The 18,975-nt window shown below is 38.1% G+C and overlaps 1 protein-coding gene and 1 pseudogene across 1 annotated transcript; both read right to left on the bottom strand.

Moving 5' to 3' along the window:
- Positions 1-7,695: 7,695 nt before the first annotated feature.
- Positions 7,696-11,641, bottom strand: LOC119735842 (sterile alpha motif domain-containing protein 3-like). The gene is made up of 4 exons (XM_038209780.1): positions 9,741-11,641; positions 8,969-9,152; positions 8,405-8,490; positions 7,696-7,983 (listed from the first exon to the last, which is right to left on the bottom strand). The coding sequence occupies exons 1-4, from the start codon at positions 9,963-9,965 to the stop codon at positions 7,696-7,698; spliced, it is 783 nt and encodes a 260-aa protein (XP_038065708.1). The 5' UTR covers positions 9,966-11,641.
- A 118-nt stretch (positions 11,642-11,759) lies between these two features.
- On the bottom strand, positions 11,760-17,867 carry LOC119735841 (annotated as a pseudogene).
- Between the last annotated feature and the right edge of the window lie 1,108 nt (positions 17,868-18,975).

Below are 18,975 nucleotides of genomic sequence, written 5' to 3'. Positions count from 1 at the left end.
ACATAAAAATCCACAGATCCCTTTTTGTTTTAAAGGCATTTGTTTTGGGGTTGAATCATATTTGGGTCACCCTGTATGTTGTGGAATTACATGTACAGCAAGCTGATACAATGAAACTAGGGTTTCAGAAGCTACTGACAGTGATCAACATGTTTATTTAGCGGAGAGTAGCATTTATAAGTGTAATGTCTGACATTGTAATTATAGGGCCATTAAAGGAATCATATTTTTCTTAAGTCTGATTCTATATTAAAAAAAGGCATTTAATTTATTGTGGTTACTGCAGTAGTAGCATCTTCAGTCAGATAAGTGTGTCTTAGAGGTGCTTCAGATGGAAAATATGCACTGTGTATGGTGTGATCGAGGTATTGAAGATCAACTTCTTGGTCATCTCAGGCTTCCATTTACAGTGCAGAAAAAATGCTTCCATTCGTCCAATCACTGCATCATTGATGTGAATTTGTCTCCATCGGACTCTGCTTTCATGGCAGTTGTGAAGTCCATCCTGCTTTTGATGAGGCAAAGTGACAGAAGACTTACCGGTAGCATGGAAAACGTCCGTTGTCTTATTGCAAAAACCGGGAATCTCAGGAGGCAGTAGCCACTCTTGACCAATTGGTTCAAAAGCACTCCTTAAAGCAGCTGAATATACTTCAGAGATGGGACAAAATTCTTTCCTCTCAGCTGTGTTTGAAGACTTCAAATCTTTTCACACAGAATCATCAAAATGGTACATGGAGATTGCCAAGTTCTTTACAGGAGCATCCATCCACCTGGTAACACTGGAGACCTGTGATAGTTTTTCAGAGTGACATCTCCAACAAGTTCATCATGATGAGTTTTTTCCGACCAGCAGCAGTGAACCATGTTTATTACAATGGCATCTTTCCATCCAACAGCAAGTGAAGACATGTGACAGTGTGTCATAGCAACATCGCTTCACCATGCTAAACCTGCGATATATTTACCGAGAGCTGTGTACATGTATGTATGTAGTTCATCATGATGAGGTCTTTCCATCCAGCAGCAAAAGGAATTGCTGTTTATCATGATGTCATCTGTCGGTGTCCACCAAGTAGTGAGTGAAGACCTGTGACAGTTCTACAAAATGACTGCTCAATAGCAAATCCAGAGCCATGGCGGTTTGCCAGGATAAGGGACTCTATTCAAGTTAAAACAATGTCATCTGTACATCTGTACCTCAGCAATCAAGTGACAAAGTCTTTGCACTGCATGTCTCTAAAACCAGATGAACTGTAATCAACCATCAACAGGAAACCTATGATCCATGATCCATCTACATGTACTGATTGTGATGTTTTCCGTCTGCCCTTCAACAAATAGAGACTTGTATAAGTTGACATAGAAGCATCCCATCACTATGTGTATCCATCTCATTGACATTCACTTCTATCCATTGAGTACCAACTGGAGGCCACAGTAAACTCTGAGAGTTATTCTGGTGTTGCGGTAACCACAAACACAATGACCTTTTGGTTTAGTAAAAAAAAAGAGACAAAGGAAAATATGGTTTCTTTAATGGTCAGCAGACGTAGACAGTGCATCTGACCAGTGGTTATATTAGTACATCTTCTTTCAAAAATGGGTGGGAGGTAGTGTTAAGGTGAGATGGTGTAGTTAGTTCTTGGTTGGCATGTGGAGAAAGTTATGGATTGTTATGGCATGTGAAGAAAGTGTGCACTGGCTCCCTGGAATGGCCCCACATCAGGGTGTCAGTTGGGAGGTACTTTCTTGCTGACGGAGACAGTGTACACCACACACCTGTACTGAAAAAAATACGGGGTTTCATTTCCCCTGTGTATAGTTGCAGTTACTTTCAATGTAAGATCATAAAACTCTTAATCAGAAGAAACCAACTCCAAACTATTGTAGAAATTATAATCATGTCTGTTACATAGTTAACTATACAAATTAATTAATCATAGGCAGTCCCCGGACAATTTTTAAGTTTGACTGACTCCAACATGAGTTCAGATATTAGTTTAAGTATACAATGCAGGTGGACGCAGCTTCTACGTTGTATAGAGCTTACATGTATGAACCACCTGCATGTACGGAGTACTGAAGCGAATACGTCATGCGCACAAAATGTGTGTGAAAGACATTTAGCGCATGATTCAGACCGCAAACAAGCATGCACGTGTACTCCGTTCGTTTGCACTACACTTTCTGGTAGTAAATGACATCACACTTTGGTACTCCATGGCATACTCAGAGTAAAGCAAGCGTGCAACCGAGAAATTAAAGTATGTGGATCAATTAACACAATTAAGATACACGTGCATATAGTTCTTACACTTTATCCAGTAACCTTATAGGATTCATTAATAGTAGATTTTATATTCTTTTTTGTTTCAAGTATATTAGAGTTGCCATTTTATTTAACCTTCGTAGATGAATTGTTCCAGGTGCAATTCTGAAGCCTATATATTTCTTGGGGGGGGGGCCTAGCAGGGTGTACCAGAATTTATTCATATTTTACTGGCTCAAGAAGTCATCTCTCTCAGAAAGTCACTGTGCTTCGTAGACAGGTTGCTGATTCGCACCTTATCCCCACTCTTCACTGGGCTTGTACCCTTTTCATTCCATGGAGCTACTTGGATCTCTCCTTTAGTATATTTGACTTTGATAATACCGGTACAGACACTTTAACTCCCTTTCACCTGTCTTGGTAATTCATCCTAAATAAACACAAAATTGAAATAATGTTGATCTATTTTCATCACAAAATAACTCACAATATGTAAAAACACTCAGTGCCATTAAGTTAGCTTGCTTATCCAGCCATTCTAAACCTATTATTTTTACAGTGTTTCTGTTTTTATATCTTTTATTGAACTTTTTATCATTGCAATCCTTTACTTCACAGATTACTTCAAAAAACATCACAAACAAAATTATACAATTAGGTTTATACTGTAGCGTGTCGATCGGGGGTGTTCACAAACCAATCAATGACACTTCAGGGGTGTTGGTCGGCACGTCGACGTTACATAGCGCCCTCAGTTGGCTGGTCGTCTCGGACGTTACAATACTAAAACAACAAAATTTGCAATTAATTTTGCAAACGAATATCTTTTTATTACGTGTGTAAAAACAATATAGCAATGTCCATGTATGCTACTATGCTCACTTTTTTTCACAGTTACATGTTCATCATGTACCGGTAGGCCTATCCTTTGGTGACATCACAAAATGTTAGTGTACCCTCTAGCAGAAGGTTGTTATGGATGTTTAAGATTATAGTTGATGTGACATCATCATGACGTCATTACGTCACATGTGTGACGTCATAATTCAAAGCTCTCTGAGAATGTAATCACACATTTAAATTCCACCGTTTATAAACAGAAAAGTCCACACATCCTTCGTGGATGGAAACTATACTTGAACTTTACATATCACATATATGTCACAAAAAGTTGCCAAAACAGCCCTGTGTTTGTCCACAAACATAAGTCTAGTTTACAGCATGTTTTGTGCATTTTTGCATTCAAGTGTATTTGTCCAAGGATTGGAAGTAGTGTTCAATGATGGAATCAAAATTTTAAGCTTAATACGCCTTCAATACAATAGTAATATTATAATAGCTATTGAAATTATTACATACTGTAGGCCTACCTTCTGAAAATCCCCCACATGCTTGGGTGGTTGTTCAAGTACTCATCTTCAGTAAACTGCTTGCAGCATGGTTGCCCTTTGAACAGTTTACAAGGACATTGTCCCTCTTGTTAAAAAAACCTCTGTACCATCATACGTTTGCGTGCTCCACAGCATCATTCAAATTATCATTCAAATTATTTGAACATTGTGTTTCTCAAAAAATATGCTCAGTATAATTGAAATGTTAAATTATAACAGAAGAAGAAATTCTTAAATTCATGACAGAGAAAATCGCCATCATCAATACCAGAAAATCAATACTGGTTACTGGTATAGCTGACCTTAAAAGTCGGGAAGTGTGTTACAACTTTCAAAAATGCACATATCCAGGCCTATTTTTTTCCAATTTCAACGAAAAGTAATGAACGTATCACAACGATATTTAGCACATGTATGTTTGGATCATTATAAGTGAAATAAACACTGAAAGTTACAGAAAGATCTGGTCTTCTAAACGGGAAACATTTCTTGTCAAAGATTTCACCAGCCTGCATGAACATGTCAGTGTGCATGTAGTTTCATTCAAAATAAAGTGTTACATAAGCTTTAGAAATTGCAACCACACGGCTGCTTTGGTAGCATAGCGTTTATTTTAGTTTTGGGAAATCCTCTCCTGTTCTCGAACAGTTCCACATGCTCCTTTTTCTCTTTCAACAGATTTTAAGGAACAAAATAAGACTTGTTTAAAAATTGCCTGTGTTCACCCTGTACCCATGCTGTAAGTACATGTCCATTAGTTGCATGACAATGCTGTAAGTAAGACCATTGTCAGATGCATTTTGCAATTTCCCAGTGTAAATTTGGTAGTTACATGTAAAGCCATTTGTAGACTACACACATTTTTCCGCTGGGGCCCTCAAACTTTTTGTAGGTCCTATAACATTGTAGGCCTACTCTTCAAAAAGGGCACCCCCAATTATTGATGAATGAGGTTTAGCCTGTTGTTTAAATCTTTATTCCTTGTTCCTCAATACTTTAAGTCCACGGAATGTTCTAAGTGAAACCTTCCTGATGCCAGCAAAGTTTACCACAATACAATACTGTGTGTACACCCTCTTTTTGCTGCAATTGTTAAAGGGCTTCACATCAGTTTTTCGGTGTCTTGGAGTGCGGCCAGGTAGAACTATTGTCAACAACTGCCTTTGTGTCTTCATATCTCAAAGCATCATGCGATTGTCTCCTTTTGTTTATGTTGCCACATGCTTCCTCACTGCCACTTTGTAATGAGCAATCAAAGCACTTGTCCTTTCCTATGCTGTGGATTAGATTGAATTTGAAAATGTCTCTACAGATTCTAAATCCATGTTGACAAAAAGAAGTTGTTGGCTGTTCCGTTCTGTCTGCTTTCCTTTATGAGATTTTGTAGTCATGGTTGACAAATGCATTGTTGGAGAGGGTTCAATGCCTGTCAAATTTGCCAAATCACATCATGCATTGCTGGATGTGGTTTCCTTTTAATCCTAGGCTCGTGGAGGATCAAAATTGCTGGATCAGATTAGCATCCCCACTTCATGGGATTGCCAGATCTGATGCAGCAATTGGGTATTTGCAGGATCAGAGTTGGCAATTTGGGATCATCAAGTGGAGACATGGCCAACTGCAGTGGTAATAACAATCTTACCTGGATTAAGAACGTCTTACACCATCACTGTCTGGTTACTTTTCTCCATGATCTCCTTTTTTAAAGGTGTTGCACTGTCAACAAAAGTTAGTCAATTTGACTAATTTAAGTTAGTCCAGCACGGTGCCTCATATGACCAATTTAAATTAGTCAAATACATTGGGTGACAAACTTTAATTAGTCAAAATCGACTAGTTTACATTAGTCTTGTGACTAATTTCAATGGTGCCTCATACGACTAACCTGTTAGTCATCTGACCTTTTTAGTTAGTCAGTGAAATCACTGACCAATCTGATTATTCAGATGACTAAGAACTGAAACTACAAACACATTTTTTTTTCCCCCCAAAAGTGGTTTATTTTGAATTTAAAGAAACTGACGAACATGTTTACAAACGGCAAAAGTCTAAAAACATTACAATAAAATGGTCACCACCGATTGTGTAAAATGAGAGATAATTTGAACAATGAAGACAAGGTACAGTCGAACACTGATAAGAGCAAGAATACAACATCCTGCTTATATAAAGGAAAAGTTTCTGTCTCAAGTCTTTGTTTTTCTTTGTTTTTAATACTGTTAATACAAGGTATCTGCTATAACAAGGAATTTTGTAAAGTCTCAATGACCTCGTTATATCAGTGTTCCACTGTAGTTTTAACTCGTGTCAATATACACATGTACATGTTCTTCGGGTTCACATTTTTGATACAAAAATGCCAAATAAAATGCTTTGTGCTTCACAATTTTATCTGTGATTTGTTTCATTGGCTGTTTACAGTTTTCCTTAAAATGCCAGCCAAAAAAAGGAAAAAGAATTTATTTACTTATAAGTTTAGTACATGTATTAGCACCATAAAACAGCACACCGACAGTATTAGGCAAGAGTGCAAGAAAATGTGGGAAGGCAAATACATGTATCTGGCAAAATAATACATGTAAACAATGGCAAAATGTGGCAAAATATATTAGAGAATGCGAGATGATATTTAGCACAATGTAATCTTTGCTTTTTAAAATTCAAGTAATGTTTAACTTGTTCAACCTTTTTTTCACAATGCTATTCTAAGCCTTCATAAAACATTTGATTCATTGTTTTAATGAAATAAGTATTTAAACCCTTAACAAAATAAAAAAGATATAGGCTTCTCTTACAGTTGCTTTATCCCTAACCTTCCAAACTCAATCATCAACTTCCATGTTTTAGTTTTCTCAATTTTCCAAACAGCTACAGAAACTTGTGTCTGATGACAATTTAAGATAACATTTTGCACAATGTAAATCTTTTGGTTCCAGAGCTTATTTAATGTTTTTGATTTTATGTTTTGGCCATCATCACACATTGGTTTTTAATGAAACCATTTTAAAACTTTACAAAATAAAGATATGCTTCTCTTGGAGTTGCTTCGTCCCTAACCTTCCAAAAATCTGTCAGTGTCTTACATGTTCAGGCATTACTAAAGTCATTGATTAAAACCTATACAAAAATCACAAGAGTTTAGGCTTCTCTAACAGTTGCTTTGTCCCTATAACATTCGAAAATCCACCACCATCCACTTCCATGTTCTAGTTTTTCCCCCGTTTTTCAGACAGCAACGTAAAGTTGTATGTTTGAGCAAGCTCAATAGCCAAAAAGATTTTTACATGTGGGCAATTCCACGGCAACGGAATGATCACAATGGCATCGTGTACTCTGCATTTCCACGTGAAAAGACCAGGGATTTGGGCATAATGACTCACGAAAAAGGCTTCGCTATGTTATTTACATGTCTTTGTGACTTTTAGGCTGCAGTTTTTTATGGACTGGCCGAACAAAACAGTATTAGGCAAGATAAGTGCAAGAAAATGTGAGAAGGCACATACATGTATCTGGCAAAATAATGCATGTATACAATGGCAAAATGTGGCAAAATATATTAGAGAATGTGAGATGACATTTAGCACAATGTAATCTTTACTTTTTAAAATTCAAGTAATGTTTAACTTTAACAAAGACAAGTTATTTACACGTCTTTGTGACTGTTAGGCTGCGTTTTTTTTATGGACTGGCCGAACAAAAGTTTGAGTCAAACGTTTGTGCAATGTTTTTTATGCTTCTTTATGACTGTTCTGGCTGCATTTTCTATGGACTGGCCGACTAAAAGCTAACCGGAGGTACAGGTGCATAAACGTCGAGAGTTACGGAGGAATTTTGGACATAAGAGCCTATTCTTTTGGTGGGAATTAAGTAGGTCTTCGAGATAAACGGAATTCGGACTTCACCGACTTTTGAGTTATCAAGATTTTACTGTAACTCAATTTCAACTTTTTGTGACATAATACCCTTTTTTGTGGATCGGGTCACACATTCGTCCAGTTAGAATCCTTCTTGAAAAGCTGAATGCAAACCAGTTCAGTGTTTCTTGAGAAGCTGATTCAGCTTGTCAAGAAGGGTTATAACTGGACGATCAACCTTGGCACTATCCTGGATGTTGAGGATGACCCTTTGGAAGAAATTCAACGTTTTTCTCAACACTCCAGGATAGGCCAGGTTAAAAACATAGAAACAAGCAACATAACAGGAAAACGCAGACATAAATGTATCCGTGTGCGCCACCTCAATGCCATCCACGACAATGGAGAAGTGTTGGCACTGCTCCAGACTACTCTCGTCCCCTGTTATGTGCGGATGACCATCTTCCTACAGATAAAAAGACAATTGGGAATTGTTTTCAATATATTGTCATGGCTGGATTAACTAAATGGCAAGTATATGTTCTTGACACTAATGTTAGAGGTTCATGAAAGAAAGCCACTGACAAGCCTTTGCCCCACTGGATCAGACTTATACAGGTTTTGTTTGCGTTAAACGAATTTAGTTTGACCCGTTTGTGCAAATAAGTGGGGAGGCACATTGAAAGACGGATATTACGATGACGTGAAACCAGCATGTAGTTTGTGAAAACTCAACACTATGCTATGTGCACATGTAAATAGATGCATGTGTACATGTTTTTTGTTCATTTTGATTTGGCCATCATATTGTCCATTACATTGATTGGAAAGCCAGCACATCAACACTTTATTTTATATAGAAAAACCTTTTGTGTGTAATTACTTACAGGCTCTTGTCCAAGGAGGACGAGGCATCCAACCTTCTCCTTGAGCAGACTTGGCACTGTAAGCACTGCTGCGACATGGGTAGCACCTAAGGACAGACAATCAATTTGCTCTTTAAGAGTTGAAGAACAGTATGTTCATAGTATGTTCACTTCAGTATTTGTTTAGATAAACAGATGACAGCAAAGTGTTTTTTTTTCCAACATAAAACAAACTACGTATAGACTTGAATCCAAGCAGTACCATGATTGCTATTGCAGCATGTAGTAAGATATTTGATAAGCACTATTGTTGAGGTAAGTATAATAAGGTAATGCAGGTAGCCCTGCGTGCACTGATAGCACATATGGTTAAAGTCTGACAAATTTGGACAATTTAAATTCATTTTCTCTACATATCAAAACTGCAGTATTGAAAGTTTTTTTTTCTAGCTGATGAGTTAGTATCTAAAATGGTTTACATTATTTGTAAAAATGTATAGACATCAAAGTTAAAACGCACATTTTGTGTGAAGAATTATTAAAACCTATGGTACTTAAAATGTCCTGAAACTCCTTGCTTCCTACCTTCACGAGAATCCTCATCTCGTTGAAGTGGAATCATATCCTGGGCTTGCTTACAGATGTCTTCCAAATTACGATGAGTCTTGCACAGCTGAAGTACAGCCTTGCTATACTTTCGGAGGCCATCTTCAATCAGCTCTGCGATGCCTTCTTTGCTCCCGTGGACTCGCTTGAACTCTGATAGTATCTGTTACACACACAGACAAAAATGTACACAAAAAACATTAAAGACTGTATTGCCAAAAGTACTCGTGGTATGGAATATATGTTTCTACTGAACATAAGCACCAGTGCCAATTTCTTTACACTCCTAGATGAGTGGATCTGTCATTGACTGCTATAATGTAGGGCTGTGCCAAATTTGTCCAATACAGAAATATTCAATCATCATAAATCAGACAGTCTATTAAAAAGCTTGCCTGGCCTTGTGAGGATGAAGCAAAATGATTTGCTTTGCAGTTTTTAGAAGATGCCTTTTTATTCATTTTGTCAGATTGCATTTTGTCAAAAGCATATTACATACATTGGTCCATTGTGTTCCACTGTAATAGGCTATTGCCATAAATGTATCACACTTAGAGCTGTAATTCAAGATCTATTGTCATCCAACCATAATAGGTGGATAAAATTAAGCAAACATTCAATCACATCCAATTTTGAATATCCACACACGAATAAAAAAAACTATTTAAAATCCATAGCAGTACCATATTTCAAGCACTACTTCCTGCAAATATTGGATACTGCACCTTATATTATGTATACTGAAACGAACCTCTTTTTCCTCGAACAGCCACGGATAGGCCACCTTCACCTCAGCCAGGGAAGCTGTACCTTTCGTCACCAGAGCCCGCCGGTCTGCAAATGTAGCATCCATTGCCACATTGATTTGCTCATAGTTTGGCTTCTTCTTAGTTGTTTCCGTCTTCAGCCACTCTGTATGAATGCGTATTGAGGCATCGTCCTCTGATAAGGGGCGCTGAGGCAGATAGTTCTCCATTCCCCACACCGATGGTCCTTGTTTCTGGCTGGTTTGGGCGGTATCATTAGTAGCAGCTGGGCGCTTCCTCTTCCTTAGTAACACCTGCTCCACATCTTTGTCTTCTCGTTTCCTCGAGTTCGCAAACTTATATTGAAGACGATTCTTCCAAAGAGCCTGCCAGAATTTTGAAACGAGAACAAAAGCAAGCGGATTAGATATGCACAAAAAGATAGGGATGAGCTGAGTTCAATCAAATGTTTCCATTACAACATTTAAGTAAAGAAATGCCGACCATAGAGCAGTCAAGCATGGCTTGATTGATCCGTAAATAAAATGGTTCAATTTGTGGTACCATAGTTTTAATGGCTCAGCAGTTAAACTATTTATTGCGCTTGGCATTTTCTTTTCACCACACGTCCAAAAAATGTTCCGGGGGCATTTTCACATGTACACGTACCTTTGCATTGTCCATAGACAAATTTGGCTGATGACACAGCTTTGGATTTGTATCATGTTTATGTTGTTCATCGGATAGGCCTAGCCTATTTTGGTTCGAAAATATCTGACAGATTCTCTGAGTTTTAAAAAACATTTCCAAATCACCTCCTCTGCTTTTTTTTTATCGAGACAGCTAGTCGATAAACATCAAACATAGCCTGAGTGTGCCGGGATGGATCCCGGCTCGAGAGGGTTCTACAAATTTTGCAAGTTGTCTAGTAGGGCCTAGTATTAGGCCTAGGCTTATTATACTAGCAATGGAAATGCTAGTCCTACATGCAGTGTAATCTTGTTAGTTGTAGGCCTAATGTTTAAAACTATATTCATATGTTTTCGCATTGCAACTTAACTGTTAATATGATAGACATAGATTATATACATTTTGAGGTACATACCTTATTTGTTGTTTCACTCGAGTCGCGTCAAAATTGAAACTTAAATGAAACTGAAAGTCGAACAAAAGCAAAATTAACTGCTCCGTGCATGCGTGACGGACGTTATGTAGTCTCCCGTCGCGTCGCGTCTAGTCTAGATATAATCACGAGCACTCCGGTTTTCTTCGACCAATTAGGTTATGCGGCGCGCGTGAACATGGGCGCTCTTGCACTCTGGAACTTTTCTTCGACCAATAAGGTTTCACGGCGCGCGTGCACATTTAGCGCGCGACACTCCTTGGAACAAATCCCACTTTTTTGCCGCCAATATTGTTTTTTGGGTGACGACCGCTTATGTAATACACAAGACTTCTACCGTCGTAAAAACCTGGCCATGCATGATAAGAGACATCAGTGCTTAATAAGTGGATGTTATATTTTAGTTTCCGTAATTTCGTCACCCTCCCCCTCGGATTCTGTCAATTTTCACTTTTAGTTTGAACCCATCTTGTAGTTTTTTCCCTATGGAAGTTGGATGATATTCAAGATTTGTACTTTAAGTTCAGCATTTGATTTCTTCAAATTGACAATTTTACAGATAGACTTGCTGAATTGTCTTGTAATTCATTATATATCGTATTAACTACATGTATTGCCTAATCTTGAAAGTAGATTTTTCAAAACTTGGTATAAATTGTTTTGATTCATCTTGAAAGGAAGCAACTTCAGATAATAATTTACTAGATGAGAACAAGCTGTTGAAAAAAAGTCAAGTTTCTTTCCAAATGTTATTGCGTCACTTTTTACAAAATACATTATTTTGTATCAGTTTATTGTGAAAAATTAATTTCCCAAATTTTCAGAAAACCTTACAAATGTTATTTTAAAACATTAATACCATAAATGGTCATCTTGAATCAGCTTTGCCACTGTCACCTCATTAAAGAACTGAAGAAATGGTCCACGGTATGTCTTGAGAGTTGCTCCCCTCTTGTTGCAATTCCTCGTCCCTCCTCTGGATATAGCTGGCAAGGTCTGTTCCACACTGAAAAGCAAGGTTCATTATATTGTTGCGTTCCCTAATAGTAGTTCATGAAACATTTATTAGAGTCAACAATAATTCAATAAGTTGGAGGGAAACAGAGCTTTGGGGTGACAGTCACACATATCAATACACTGATTTATTCATCTCATCACTTTACATAACTTTGTTAGATTTCATCAACCTATAGGGTTTCTAGTGTATTACTATTTCACCAGCTTCTACACACTCCTCGAGGGATCTAGGAGAAGGATGCTTCATAATAACACTAGTACTAGTGATTACACTATTACTTCATCGCGCCTCAACCACCAAGGGAGGCCGATGCTTCGTAGTGACTAGAGTCGCACAACAATCGGTCTGTCAGAGTCGAGTTCGTCGCACATCATACGATTTTCCGCACAACATATAAGTTCGCCGCACAACTTTGGGTTTAGGGTTCGTTGGCGCTACATTGGTTTCGTGGTTCGCCGCACTGCCGAAAGTGAGGAAAACCTCCGGTATTTATAGGCAGTAGAAGTCTCGGGATTAAATAATGCATGAGCACTGATTTAGGAATTAACCAATAGTAATCTTCCATGTCTAAGGGTCACATGACTAGTCACATGATTTACTAAGAGTGCCTAGTGCAAGAGACTAGAAACGTGTGCATTTACATAAGGGAAAACATGGAGAGAGAAGTGTGCAAATACAGAGAGAGATGTGTGCAAATAGTTAGATCAGAGTGCAAAAGTGTTTACACAACATCACGAGCAACCTTGATGGAGTGAGTGACAAGCTAAAAGGTTACTGTGTCACAGGTTATTGACACCGCAGGATGTCTTACCACGCCCAGCTACGCGACCACGCAAGGGTAACATTCCATTCCCTGGAGCTAAGTACGGTACTGGAAAACTGGACCGAGAACTCCAGTTAGTGTTCATGGGTAACACACGGGGGAGAGAAATGCTCCGTGCCGCTGAGCAGTCTCTCGGAGTACGCCAAAGCACGCATGCTATGGGGAAAGGAACTTAGCTCGCTGGGGCAAAGGGAGGTGTGGTCAGTCGCGCACATGTACATCGCTACATGAATAATGCATACAGTAGCGCGCGTGGTATTGCATCATGCGCTGTGCTTGGTAAGAGACCCTGGGAATAAAAGTGCAAGTTGGCAATTTACGATAAATGGGTAAAATATAGGAACTATAAAAGACAACAAGAAGATTGTGTACTTCATGGACAGAGTGAATCCAGAGGGCGCTAGATTTCCATAATCAAGCATTCTGGGTTCGTAACAATATCATCAAATTTGAAACTCGCAACTGTTGAAATATGTGCATGTTTTCAGTCAGCAAGCTTCACATATGAAAAATATCATGTACATTGTAGAAGCAACAAATAAATAGCAACTTGCAAAGCATTAACTATGCTAAAATTAGGTCCTGAGACTTTTCCTTTCAGATAAAGTACCGCAAGTTTTCAATTCCATGCAGATTGATGTGTATTATTGGTTACCCTGTCCATGCTTCATGGCGGCATTTAACATGTCACATGCATTCTTTCCAAAACCTCATAAAACAAAGTTATCTTCAATGGTAACATACCTTGCAGCTATGCTTGGCTTCCACTTTTCACCTTCGCAGTAGACACTGTTCTTGTGTATAGCATCGGCAGCATGACAAGCAGTGTTGCAGCTATGTCCTCTGCAAAGAAGCAGTCATGGAATAATAAAGCAGAGTGCATAGATCAATGCTTTAATAACAGCACTAGATGGCAGTCATACCACAAAAAATGACAAACTTCCTTCAAGAGATGTCCAGCAAGTATACTGCTGTAGTCCCTCTCGAGGGCCCATCTGACAAGAGAAGTTCCAGTCTTACAAATGTGCAACCTACACGATCAGTGTAATGGCCACTATGACCAGGCTATCCCATGGCTATCCATGGCATTCACATACAGTAGGTGCACGGTGGACGGCAACATTTCCTACAATGTTTACAAAATTATTATGCCAAAAAATCGTCAGCTGAATAAAGAGGGCAAAACTCACCCGGGGATGGGTAGTAGTTTGGGGTTTGGTTGATGGAATAATGGAATACACACGATGTTGGTCGTACAGCGATTTTATTCTAACAATCGAACAACTAGACTACCGTAATTACAAGAGAGAATTCGGAGACATGTGTCTCGTTTGATGGTTGAAAGAAGAGTGAGCAAAGAAAGTAATAAAGGAGAGTGAGTGAAGAATCTAATAAGTAAGGTGGGGCCGACTATCCAATTTAAATGCAATAAAAACTAGAGACCAAAGGAATGTACATGTACTAATGCACTTTGTGGCTAGGTGATAAAATGTGGTAAGAGGGACAAAGTAATAAAAGTGGGGCTTGGCTCAGTAATAGTAATCAATCAATTAGGGCGATTGATACCATAGGGTCATAACTTTTACCCAACACTGGACTGTTGCTGGGGGCTATGTACGAGGGGTTAAAAGGTAACAAATTAAGCTATAATTATATGGAAGAAAACGCTACAGTAGTCAGCTTCCTCTTCATCATCGTCTTGGCCACGTACAAGATTATTCAGCTAGAGCTGCTACAAGGCGCACAGCTGTGTCATCGCAGCAGTCTAGCTGTATTTGTTTCAAAAGCTTTGGTGCCACGTACCATCTCCCACCTTGCTGTGAAATTGCCAGCCTGTTCCTTGAAGAGGAGCTGGAAGTCCTCATCATACAATCTGAGATACACATACATAATTAAATAAACAAAACGCTAAGAAAAAATATGCAGTGAAGATATGTAGCAGTAAACACTTTACATGGGTCCCAACTAAAAACAAATAACTTGTATACAAAAACCACTAGGAAAATAATCAATGCATTATACACTCTCTGAAACTAGAGCTATTGAAGTAACATAACATACAATTCCAAAGAAAAATCAAGAAATATATCCACACTCCAGAACCAGAACATGGTCAATTTTCAGTGACCACAGTAATGTTCACACAATGAAAAAGTTGAACAATGCTTTCAGCAAAACTGCAAAAATTACTAACTTCCTTCAAGCCCCCCAAAAACAGTCTTTTAAGCCAGTAAACAAAAAAGTCTAAGCTTTCATCAAAGTAAATCAACCTGCAAATTATGCCAAGATAAAAGAAAAATTCTTACCTAAAACAGATCCCAGCAAGCAGCGGATTGTCGAGGCATATGGGGCAAGGAACACAGGTAGCAGTTTGGTACTAGTAGCAATATTTTGAAATTGCATGCGTGGCTCAGGGACATTCCACTTTTATGAATGGTCATTTCAGTGTAAATGCAGTAAATTAAGTGTTTGACATCTTTGACAAACAGAATTGGAATTTCAATTCCTAGTTTGCCATTAAATCTCTTATTATTGACAAACATTTTTTACACAATTATGTTCTACTTCCCTTTGGAATTCCTGTGAGAATCTGGAACACTGGTCATCTTGCACCCCCAAAAAAGTGGATTTGGTCCTTCCGTAGGCAACCGGACCAATATGAATTGGTTGATATGTTGAACCATAGGTTGAACCAATGTGATTGGTTACCGCAATACATTGGTTAATCTCGATAAGGATTGTTCATGTCCGAAATGAAATATTCAGGATTGCTTCGTTGCTGAACCAATGAGATTGTTGGCTTCCTGTTGGACATTATTCCAATTTCAACCATTGAAGATTGGTTCAATGCTGGCCCAATGTGATTGGCTGCTTGAAAACCAACATATTTGTTACAAACTGTGACCAATATCAATCAATAAGCATTGATTCGTTACTCAACCAATGTGATTGGTTGCCGAGCAGCAACATATTGGTTAATGGATTGGTTTATTGCTCAACCAATGTGATTGGTTGCCGAGCAACCAACATATTGGTCGCTATTGACCATTGTATTGGTTAAAGAATTGGTTTATTGCTTAACCAATGTGATTGGTTGCCGAGCAACCAACATATTGGTCGCTATTGACCAATGTATTGGTTAAAGGATTGGTTGATTGCTCAACCAATGTGATTGTTTACTGAGCAACCAACACATTGGTCACCATTAACCAATATATTGGTTAAAGGATTGGTGCATTGCTCAACCAATGTAATTGGTTACTGAGCAACCAGCATGTTGGTTACTTTTGACCAATGTATTGGTTAAAGGATTGGTTTATTGCTCAACCAATGTGATTGGTTGGTGGACAACTAGTTAACCAATATATTGGTTAAAAACAACCAATATGGGGTCAACCAATTACATTGGCAGTTTTTCAACCAATCCGTTTTTAGAGTGCAGGATTCCTCTTATTTCATAATGTTGCTTGCACACATTACTATCTGACCTATGACATCAATGACGTAGCCCCTTCTAACAAACAAGTTCAAAAGCATAACAATGTGCATGTAGTACGGTATACCTTTCATTGCCTTCAGTTTGTCCGGACTAAGAGGGGCTTTTGCTTCTCGTTGATCCTTGCAGCGGGGACAAACTTTCCCCTCAACGGAGCGGTCTTTTAGGACCTCAGTGCCCCACACGGCTACTGACAGGCCCTTCAAAAACAGTGATTGCTTTGGCTAACTGCTAATTGCACTCCATTGGCGACCGGTGAGGGAGATGCCGGCCCCCGGAGAGATCTATGGAGAAGCAGAAGAAAATAGATGTCTATTTCGTATCATGTTTCAACATGGTTGGTCACAATTCAGAAATGTATAACATCTGTCAGGTGAAGGAGCACTTTGTTAGTTTCACAACAGTACAACATGTACCAAGCGTCTGTGCCCGTACTGCAATGTGTTAACATTTTCTCTGTTACTGTTTAATGAATGTATGCCTGGGAGTCATACAGGAGTCTTTGGGTCAGGAGAGAGTTCTTTCGGCATAAGAGTACCATATAAATGTATGCATTGTTTGTTTTGTTTAACCTCTATCAAAGAAATGTGTAAGCACATGAACTTGATCAGTATTATCTTCACAGACATGACAGAGAATCTCCAAGGATGAAAAAAAATTCTCTGATTTTGCGGGGTTATGACGGCCCTTCATATATTGTGTGGGTGTTTTCCTCTTAACTGTAACAGAGCACAACCTTTGCATGTTTTAGGAATTCATGTTGCAGCAGGCACAGAAACACCTTAATGTTAAACTACGTGTAACTTTAGATGGGCTTTGAAGATAAACCCTACTGCATTTGGTTTGGACACTTCCATAAATGTCCTTATTTATACTGCTGAAATAAGAGAAACTCGTTTCTCTTCAGAGATAGTCTTTAAAACATGCTGCCAAATACAAACATGTTTGAAGAATAAAAGATGACCTTCCCATCCTCCTCAATATACTTTGGGCCTTCTTTCCCTTGCACACCATCTACATGTACACTACAAGCCTCAGTCTTCTCAGATTCCAGAGTTGTTCTCTGAACCTTGTCTTAAATGTAAGGAAGGAATGAAAAATACAAATGGACATTATTTCCCTAAAGCATATACATTCTTAGCGACGGAAAACAAAATACTTGTCTCAAGTTGGAAAGAAAACGTTTGTGTGAAATATTTACAAAAGTGTTCTTTTTAAAAAAAAAATACTGCCAAATAGGTAACAAAAAGTTTAAGGTAACCAATTTAGGTCAAATTGCTTACTTCAAAGATTTTAGTCAGCCGCAAAATTTTCAGGTAGGTAGATTACTGTAAACAAACCATTTTGTTTTGGTTTGTTTGGCCTTACCTTTCTTTATTTTTCCTCAGCGCTTTCAGCAGTTGAGTTTTAGTTCCTTGTTCAGATTCTGGTACTCTGCAGCATCATTTCGGGCCCGCGTGACCTCTGCCTCAAACACAGCAATTTTTGCTTCTGCATCCCTATAACGCCGTTTCATGCTGCGAGTCTTGGCCATACAGTCCTGACTCTGACATGCCTGTGTCATTTCCTGGACTGTATGTGTGGCTGCTTGGAAGACTGGTGCTGCCCTCTTCTTCGCCAACTGCCCTCTTCTTCGTACATGGGCAGATATTGGTGCAGTATTGGTGCCCATATTAATGGTGTATTCAAAGTTATGTCAATGTTGCACCAAATTAAGCAATGTCTAGTCACTTAATTGAATAATTCAAGTGTAGACTTCACGTAGGCATATAAATACAAAAAATTCATAAATAAAAATGTTATCCTTTAGTGGGCAAGAACAGGTTTAATATATTCCATGGTTGAACTGTAGAGTAATACATGTGGCTGAGGTGTATTAAATTAAAGAGACACAAATGGCATGAAAGACTTCAGTACATATTAATTGTAAATGTATTAACACAGTCATCTCACACACACAAAAGTGTATCAATTGAAAGTTAATGTACGATCACATCTAGTGGAAAACCTTTTCTTTTGAACTACATGTAATTCTGCACATTTTCCAATAGGTTAATTGCATCTTGTCAAATATGGAACACAAAATGGCAATAAAAATGTAATCTTGGTAAATTTCACTATTACACATACAGGTACAATAGTTGTCATCACCAAGCAGTCAGTCAATATTGCAAGTGGCAATGAAAAAATAAACAATTAAATGTGCGGCATGATGAGTTGGATAAAATAGTACCTTTGATTGAATGTATCTGTTATGGGGACGCTTAATAAAAATATATGAAAGAGTGTAACAAAGATGCAATGAGGTAGATAAAATAGCACATTTGTTTTGATAAAAAAAACACATTTAAAACTATAAACAATACATGTATCATCTTGCACATGTAATAAACACATATTGTGGAAAACCTATTCTTTTTAACTGAAGTTCACACAACTCATAATAAGGAAAACCTTACGTTTTGCATCAAACCGCATATTTTACAATTGGTTAATCTTTGTACATTTGGAGCATAAAATGGCAAGAAATATGAAACCTTGGTGGATTTTGGCCGGTATTAATCATACATGAACAATATTGCACCAAACTGCATATTTTACAGTTGGTTCATATTGGTACATTTGGAACTTAAAATGGCAAGATATATGTAATCTTGGTGAATTTGGGAATTACACATACATGAACAATATATTGCAATATTGCAAATGGCTATAAAAGAAAAAAAAGTGGTATGATTTGGTAAATAAAATAGCACTTTTGATTAAATATATCTGTTATG

Source organism: Patiria miniata, unplaced genomic scaffold, assembly GCF_015706575.1.
Source record: "Patiria miniata isolate m_02_andy unplaced genomic scaffold, ASM1570657v1 HiC_scaffold_29, whole genome shotgun sequence".
Lineage (NCBI taxonomy): Eukaryota > Metazoa > Echinodermata > Asteroidea > Valvatida > Asterinidae > Patiria > Patiria miniata.
This window is presented reverse-complemented; position numbering and strand designations above follow the sequence as displayed.